Below are 9,238 nucleotides of genomic sequence, written 5' to 3' on the forward strand. Positions count from 1 at the left end.
TAGCTGCCCGAAGAGTGATTTAAACACAATTCATGGTTGGTGTCCGATGTTTGGCACATCTTTAAACAGCGCAATATGTCAACTTGTGTCTTTCACACGTAAACGCCGCCCTGATAAAACTTTGATGGACGGCCTCTTGAAAGGGTTAAACTTTATAGATATCTTGGGTTCTACTTTTCAGAAAAATTGAACTGGAATAGACATATCGAATATGTCACCTTAAAGTCATCAACAATGCTCAACCTCATTAGTCATAATTTTCAGAGGAGCTTTGCAACACAAATATTCCCACAATACTCGAGCACGCTTGCCCAGCTTGGGACCTTCAAACCTCTGTGGTATAGAGAACCTTAAGTGCATTCAAAACCGCGTTGCCAGGTTTATTTCTGGAAATTACAGCTTCCACGGCAGTATTACGTTAATTTAAAAAAAAACCTTGGCTGGCAAACACTAGCATAACGCCGCTTAGCAACGAAATTAGTTTCTTTTTCTAATTTACTCTGGTCTCACAGGAATAAACAAGAACTTGCACATTTTTCCGCTCCACTTCATTTCTGTGCGATGTCACCATGAGTTTAAAGTTTTTGAAACATGCATTCCCATTGATGTTTCCCGCAAATCATTTTTCCCGCTTTCTTCAACGCACCGGAGTATCGTTCAATGTAAAACGCGCTCTGAGTTTCAGTCATTTTTATCGTCTAACCTGTCTAAGCACATATTGTGCTTCGTGCGATAAACGAACGTTCCCTTTTCTATAATGCGCCTGTGAACCTACTGCTATGCTTTTTCGGTGCTTTGTATTTTTGTTATGTTTAGGTTGTACCTTGTTGTTTCTGCTTTTTGAATCAGCTCAAGTTTTGCTTATGTTTTGATTTTCGCTACAAATGTCCCCCTTGAAATAATGCACTTCTGGCACTGCAGGTACTTGTATAAATATAAGTAAAAGAAGGACGCGCCGTCAATTTCTCATGCAAATTAGCGCCTTTTGCTTCACTGAATTCGCAGTTGATTTTTTACCTCATCTTCGCTTGGTAATTTCCGGTGAAGAGAAGGACGATGCACATGTCGCGTCACGTGCTCACGAGGAACGGTGTCCAACCGCTTGTGTCCAACAAATGTCTAAATGTTCTCCAGGGGACGGCACAGGGCGATCTCCGCCCTGGTCGGCCTCGCTACCACCTGATCAAATGCCTCTTGAAGCTTTCTTTCGTAGTGGGGTGAGCAGCATTCCTGTGGCGCTGGTGCCTCTGCATGGAGGAGCCATCCGGCTCAACAACCCGAAGGCAGTGCAGGCGGAACTTCAGGCGGCAACGCATCACTACTTGCACATCACTGATGTGCGACAGTTTGGCAGAGGTGGGATTGTTTGCCGTTCGCCAGACCAGGCGTGTGTGTACGACTTACTTAAGTGCTCATCATTTGGATCGATGCAAGTAAGTGCCTTCATTCCCCCACATCTTGCCTGCACTAAGGGAATAGTTCGTGGTGTAGACTCCTCCTTAAGTCCGACAGAGACCCTAGAAAAGCTCTCCGCGGCTGGAGTAATTGCGGTTTACCGGTGCAACAGAATGGTGGACAATACACGCGTCCCTACTGAGTCAGTAATTGCCACGTTTGCAGGTACGTCTTGCCCTTCAGAGATAAAAGTCTGGCCTCTAATATTCAGAGTGGACCCGCTTGCCTCGCGTCCATTACAATGTCGAAATTGTTGGCGCTATGGTCACAGCATGGGTGGTTGCAAATCCAGCCTTCGTTGTTGCGTCTGCGGCGGGAGCCATTCCGCTAGTAATTGCTCGGCCGAGTCGGACTCTTGCTGCCTCTGTGGTGGAGACCACAAAGCTGATTGCTCAAACTGCCCTGCGAGAACTCAAGAAGTCCAAATAATGGAGGTTATGGACAAAAGGCGCTGCTCACGTCAAGAGGCAATTGCGGCGGTAAAAGAAAGAGCCCATGGTTATGCGAGTGTGACAGCACGAACCCAAGCTGTCGTTGATGGAAGCCTGTCAGAGGTAATCGCACAAGCTATTGAAAAGTCTATGGCTAAAATTATGGAGCGCATAGTAGAAAGCGTCACAGAATGCTTCAATGGACTGGTTACCTCAAAGTTAGAAAAATTATTACCGAGTGTTCCTGCCATGCCATCATGCTCTGACATGAATGCTTGTTTAACCCACTCTCAGGAAAATGGAGCAATTGCGTCCGCAACCCATATAGAGCAAGTCAGGTCTGCCGCAGGTACCTCAACCAAGGCAACTAATAGCCCAGACAACCCTGATCATCCAGATACTTCAAACATGGAAATTGACGTGAGGGCACATAAAAGGAGGTGTTCTCCCCTTGAGGCTACCACTTCCCACTCAGTTAGTAAATCCAAGAAAATCCTCCCTGAAGTCAACCCGAAGGGTAACATATTGGAGGAGGCTGTGGCCTCTGCGGTGCTCTCATCACTGGAAGGTAGATGAGGGTATTGCAGTGGAACTGCAGATCAGTATTCGCTGCTTCTACAGATTTAAACGTTCTATCGTCTCAAATTTCTCCAGATGTAATTTTACTGCAAGAAACCTGGTTATCCCCTGAAAAACAATTTTCTCTGCGCAATTTTAGGTCCTTCCGCCTAGATCGCCCATCTAGAGGTGGGGGACTGTTAATTATGGTCTCAAGCAAGTTTTGCCACAGGGCAAATATATCATTCCAGCTGATGTCTCCAGAATGTGAAATTCTAGCAGTAGAAATTACTCTCCCTGGCAGTAGGCCTTTTTCATTAGTCAATATATACTTTCCTTCGGGTGTGCAGGATACACACCCACTAGACTCGGTTATGGCGAAATGCGGTAAAGATATAATTTTGGCAGGTGACTTCAACTCTCATCATGCATCATGGGGATCCAGGACAGACTCGTGCGGAAAGCGTCTATGGGACTGGGCAATCACAAATAACTTTTCGTGTCAAAATTCGGGATCAGTTACGTTTCTTCGCGGACAGTTCATATCTGTGCTGGATCTTACATTTTCAGGTCCAGGTATTCCCACATCCGCATGGGAAACGGTGAATGTCGGGACTACAAGCGATCATTTGCCTGTTGTGTTTGAAGTGGTAGTTCCGCAGTCCACCGTGCAGGCTCGCATCCACTCTTTTGTGGATTACCGTACATTTAAAAATTGCCTGCGGACTACTTTCAAATCAATGGAAAATTCTCCATTGCAAGCCGAGGATATTTGCTCCATCATTGATACTTCGCGCAAAAGATCAGAGTTCCAGTTAAAGGCATGTAAAAACACTACTTCTACAAATTGGTGGAATGACGATTGCTCGCGGGACTACAAGCGACGCAAGGCTGCATGGAAACAACTCATGCATAACCAATCTCCGAAAAACTGGAAAAACTATAAATTTATTGCTGGAACATTTAAAAGAACGGTAGGTAAGGCAAAAGACGCTTACAATGTCCGACATTTTGAATTCCTTTCGAAAGCAAATAATAAGCGTGCATTATTTCGGTTTTTAAGATCCCAAAAAATGATTCCACGCCCCTTCAACTGGGAGTCGGTAGTTTTAACCACAAGTGAGAAAGCTGACTCTCTAAATGTTATCGCGCAAGGGTTAGAGACCCGCTTCGCTACCTCTCTTCCCTTCTCTCCTTACGCGCAGGGCACTTCAGAAGATTTCGAAGAGTTTTCCATGTCAGAATTGTCCCAAGCCGTTTCCTGTTTACCAGTTGCAGCCCCAGGTCACGATGGAGTCACTACCAGGATGATTAAACTTCTCTTTGAAGTCGCTCCTAACGGCTTGTTAGATACCATAAATTACTCAGTAAAATATGCATGGTTCCCTCCTGTGTGGAGAATTGCGAAGGTGATTCCTCTGCTGAAAGACCAAACCAAAGGGTTTGTCCTAGACAATATTCGGCCTATTTCTCTAACATCAAATTTCGTAAAATTAATAGAAAGGTTATTAAACGCACGTATGGTTCAGTTTGTAACCACAAGAGAATTATTGAGCCCCTGCCAAATTGGCTTTCGACCAGGGATGTCCATTTGGTGCGCACATATCGACTTAGAAAGCCGAATTCAGTTGGCTCGTTACCAAAAACAATATGCTGCCCTAGTCACGTTAGACATTTCTAAAGCATACGATAGTGTGGAATACCCTTTATTAATAAAAAGGATGCAGGATATTGGATTGCCAGACTACTTCGTGACGTGGACTGCAGAGTTCTTGCAGGGCAGGGAGTTTTACTGTGCACAAAGCGGAATTTCATCGGGAAAATTCAGACAAACACGCGGGGTTCCTCAAGGGGCAGTTTTGTCCCCGCTGCTGTTTAACATCCTACTCAGCTCCATTCCTCATCATCAAAATGTAAGCACGTACGTTTATGCTGATGATATAGCGTTTTTTGCATCAGCAAGTGATATTCAGTCACTGTACGAATGCTTGCAGAAATACTTATGCGAGCTAGAAGCATGGCTGGACAGTATTCGCTTGTCCCTTAATGTAAATAAGAGTGCCGTTCTTGTCTTTCCCCTACGAGACCCAGTTACTATATCCCTTTCATACCGTCACTCCACTATCCCACAAGTGGAAAAGGTCAAGTACCTTGGAATTATTTATAATTGTAATCTTGATTGGCATCCGCATATTGAACATATAACTTCAAAAGCTTCTCGTGCAATGGGGATATTACGAAGGATAAGTAATTATCGATGGGGCATGCGCAGAGACACACTCATAATGATTTACCGCATGTACATTCGACCTATACTAGAGTTAGGTTGTGTATTATTCTCCGGCGCCGCGGCTTACAAGCTACGCCCACTAGTTTTGCTAGAACGGGAAGCGCTTCGCTTATGTCTGGGGCTTCCAAAGTTTGTAGCCAACGCTGTACTCTACAAGGAAGCACGATTACCTTCCCTTGAAATGAGATTTAAAATACTCACCGTTCAAGCGTTTATAAGGCTCTATGAATCCCCACTAAGAAGGTCTCATTCGATCTTCATCAAACAACGAGTCCAATTTTTTGGAGTCAGATGGCCACGGTTTCACACGCCACAAGTCATTGTATCGCAATCATTATTGAATCCGTTAGACGTAAATATAAATGATCACGGAAAACAGAATCTCAAATTCACTAGTTATTACTTATGATGACCTATACCCAAATAATGCAAAGCAGCTTCCCTCACATATTCTTAACGGCTTACTCCAGGATCACTTGAATCAACTCCACACTAACGTAATTATAGCAACGGATGCTTCGCAGATTGATGAAAAGGCAGGAGTTGGAATCTTCTCATCATCATTGGACTGGTCTTTTTCTATTCGGCTTCCCGACTTCACTCCAATATACCTAGCGGAATTCCTAGCTGTTGTCCTAGCTTTACGAAAGCTACAGTCTTCCAGGTCAACGGCGGTAATAATCACAGATTCTTTGTCGCTGTGCACCTCACTTACTGCTCCCGGCGAGACACACATATTGAAAACTTTGAACTCACTGGCTCCAAGTCATTTGAGAAGTTTACGATTAATATGGGTACCTGGCCACAAAGGCATATTTATGAATGAGGTGGCAGACAGCTTGGCCAAGGCTTCTATCAGCGGCCCAGTGCTTCCCCTTCTTCCAACAACGGGCTTTATCACGTCCGCCAGGTTCAGAAGATACATCCTTTTAACATCTCACTCGAACCTCAATTCATCATTGGAACTACGCCACTTACAATTCCCTTGGAGCAGGAAGTTTTGCAAAACAAGACAAACGGAGGTTACATTAACGAGACTACGTTGTCGAGTCCCATCTCTAAATTTTTACATGCACCGATCTGGTCTGGCAATATCCCCATTGTGCCATTTTTGCAATGCATTAGAGACGATTGAGCACTACCTACTGGAATGCCGGCGTTTCTCCTCCACGAGGAAAATGACATTAGAAATTACAGTGCGACAGCTTGGTCTGCCATTGAACACTCCGGTACTGCTGTCTTTCGGAGCGTCTGTGCTTGGGCACTCACACAGGAATGTTTGCTTCGCCTTAGAAAAATTCCTTATTGAATCAAACCGATTTCATTGATGACCATATTATTTTATTCATTCCTCCTCTGTTGCCTCATTGATATATTCAAGATACTTTTTTTTTCTCCTCTACGTAGCATGACAATCTACTGAACCATTTCGATTTTCCCTCGCCTAAATTCATGTAACAAAATTTTAGATTTTTACCTCCTTTTCTGAACACATAAGCAAAGTCTGCCCGAATCTTGGCCAATCCCCGCGAGTGGGTAAGCGCCAAACTCATCCAGGACATCATCATCATCATCATCAACCGCTAAAAAGGTCTCTGTGATCCGAATGAGAGACGCTCACCTGTCAGGTCGCACGTTAGCTTTCCCGCCGTGACGTTATAAAAGCTCACGGCGTCCAGCCGCAACAACCCTACCGTTCTGTCTTCTGCGTGGCTCACCGGCATCCAGTCGGAGCTATGGGTGATTCCAGTGACGCTTCCGGTGATCGCCGCAGCTCGACCCGGCGGCGTCGCAGCGACGACGACGAGTCATCACTGCGTTACATGCTGCGCAATCAGAACCTACTGCTGGTCGTGTTCCTGATCCTCGGTGTGCTCACGGTGTCTTGCGCGTGCGTCGCCATTGTCGCCGCAGTGGTCGAGCACTTCTGGACGTCCATCGACGAACCGATGGGAACCGCCATCGCCGCAGAAGGCGCTGTCGACGACGGTCGAAAACAGCAAGAAGGCAAGTCCTCCTCCGCCGAGTTCGTCATGCAGCGGCAATCCGAGGCGGACGGTGCGAACCGCGCAGTCTTCTGTTTCGTCAACTACACAGCGGCGCCCGGTTCACCGCACCGGTTCGTCGTGGACAACGTGTCGGCCGACCTCTGCGACGCTCTCGTCTTCGTGTCCGTCGGGCTGGACATGCGGCAACAGAGCGCGCGTTTCAAGCGACCCGTCGAAGACGCCGATACCCTCCAGAGCTTGACGTCGCTGCCCACGCCCGTCTGGGTCTTGGTCGGCGGCGAGCTCGCGGACTCTCACGACTTCCGGAAGGCAGTGCGAGAGAAGCGGACGCGGCTCGCCTTCGTGCACAACGCGGCGGTCTGGTCACGCCGCATGGGACTCGCCGGCCTAATCCTCTACTGGAAGTATCCGACACTGAGATACCGCTCAAATTACAGCACATTCGTGAACACCATGCGCATCGTCTTCGAAAACAAGGGGCTGCGCTTGAGCGTAGTCGTACCATGGGAGACGGCGAAGCGACGCGACGGCTACTTCGTACCATCGCTGTACAACCGGCTCGACCTCGTCGTCGTCGACACGCACCGTACCGTGGACCCGGCGTCGTTTCCGGTCACCACATGCCAGAGCCCGATGCGGGCCGTCTTCAGGGCGCACCATAACGGCCAGATGGGACTGTCCTCGGTTCTCGACGAGTTGTCCATGGTCACCGAGCACATGCTTGGCAAGACCATGCTGAGCGTCTCGTTCGCCGGCGCCACGTTCACCCTGAAGCGGCCCTGGATGAGGCACGTTCGTGTAGGTATGCGCGTACTCGGTCCCGGCAAGCCCTTCACTCATACCAACCGCTCGGGCCTGGCCAGTTACTACGAGGTTGCCAAGGCGCTGACGCACCGCGATGCGTCCTCGTGGCACAGTGCAACTCACGGCTTCTCTCGCTGCTCGGTGGCCTACTGGAAGGACCAGTGGGTCGGCTTCGAGGACCGTGCTAGCCTGCGCCTTAAGCGGTCAGTGGTGCGAAAGACTGCGGGCCTAGCGGTCTGGGACTTGTCCATGGACGATTTCGCAGGGGACTTTGGACTCGCGTGGCCTCTGCTTCGCGAGGCTCACGACGTGGTGCACGGTTGAGATCAGGCGAGGTCATTTTCGGAGTGAATGAAAATGTAATTTCTCGCCCCCCCCCCTTTTTAAAAAATTTAGCGCATTGTTTTTACTTCGGTCTTAGCGCTCATTTGGAATTTCCTTCGCGTTTCTCAATTCGGTGTAGTAAAATGGCATTGCTATGCGAATTACACAGTATCTCTATTGGATAATGATAATCTAACTGTATTAAGATTAGCACATGTTTATCAGAGACATTTTATCAGGGTCACGTTTATCAGGGACATGCATATATCCGCGCGTTGGTGTAAATGTCCGTTTTTCGCGCGTCCAGCTTGAACGATTCACAGCCGACGAATCGCGTTAACTTTCCTGCTCTGATAGCAAGCCCATGCTCTTATAATTTACTGCTGATATTGTGCGCTATTTGCTGTTTTATATTATCTGCGTGGTTTCATAACGCTGCTATACAACTATCGACGGTTACAGAGCGGCTGATGGTATTGAACGGGCCGTGCATTAAGCCGCCTAACTCCGTACCTTCATTACTGGCAAGACATTCATTTGTGAATTTTTTGTAAATGTCCACATTCAGCATATACTATATTATAGTGGTACTGCTGTTACACCGAAGACTAAGAGCATACAAATTACCTACTTTTTCGACAACTGCGGCAGTCATTTCTTTGAACGCTGCGTATCAGTTATAAAATGTGTCTTGGTATAGCCGACTTTTCCCTAGTTTCCCTGAATGTGCACAGAAAAGTGATCGTTGCAATAAAAATCATGAGCAATTCCACTCTGTTAAGGTGGTTGACCAGCGAAGCTGTTTAGCGCACGACACGGAGGTAACACAATTTTGAACAAAGGTGCGGACTCATTTATTGTCTTGATGGGTGGTCATCGTGACGAAAGGTACGCACACTCATTTATTGTCTTGATTGGGGGTAGTTATTTCACAACTGTAATCGCGTTCTTCGATAATGTCAAGTCGATGCACGTACGCTGCTGGGTGGTAGGTTGGGCCGGATCGGTGTGACATCGCAAGGGATATGTCTGCAACTCGAAACGTGTAAACCGCTCCGTTTTCGGTACCGACGAATCCACATTGAAATCACCGACAACGACAACAAGGGTAGTGTCATTGCAGCTAATTCACGCAAAGTGAGTAGCCGTGAACCTTACGGGACTTTGAGTCATTGCGTTTTTTGCTTGTTTACTGGGGTATATGAGCCATTCTTCACGGAGGTCTGAGCCATTGATGACAGTTTTCGAGATGCTGTTCTTTGTATTGTATGCGTGATTAGAAAGAATTGAAGCACTGTTTGCTTCACTTTGCTGAGTGCTCGTAGCCTCTGCTCTACGGGGCTATGCGCTATTGCATTTTTACTTGC

General features: G+C 47.2%; 1 protein-coding gene across 1 annotated transcript; it reads left to right on the forward strand.

Moving 5' to 3' along the window:
* Window positions 1-5,110: 5,110 nt before the first annotated feature.
* LOC135919539 (chitinase-like protein 3) lies at window positions 5,111-8,808 on the forward strand. Its single transcript, XM_065453432.2, has one exon. It carries the CDS (start codon window positions 6,471-6,473, stop codon window positions 7,869-7,871), a length of 1,401 nt encoding a protein of 466 aa, XP_065309504.1. The 5' UTR covers window positions 5,111-6,470; the 3' UTR covers window positions 7,872-8,808.
* The last annotated feature ends 430 nt before the right edge of the window (window positions 8,809-9,238 follow it).

This window comes from Dermacentor albipictus, chromosome 3 (genome assembly GCF_038994185.2).
Source record: "Dermacentor albipictus isolate Rhodes 1998 colony chromosome 3, USDA_Dalb.pri_finalv2, whole genome shotgun sequence".
Lineage (NCBI taxonomy): Eukaryota > Metazoa > Arthropoda > Arachnida > Ixodida > Ixodidae > Dermacentor > Dermacentor albipictus.

Coding starts and splice junctions, on each gene's coding strand:
- LOC135919539 (XM_065453432.2), top strand. CDS start 6,471: ATGGGTGATTCCAGTGACGCTTCCGGTGATCGCCGCAGCTCGACCCGG.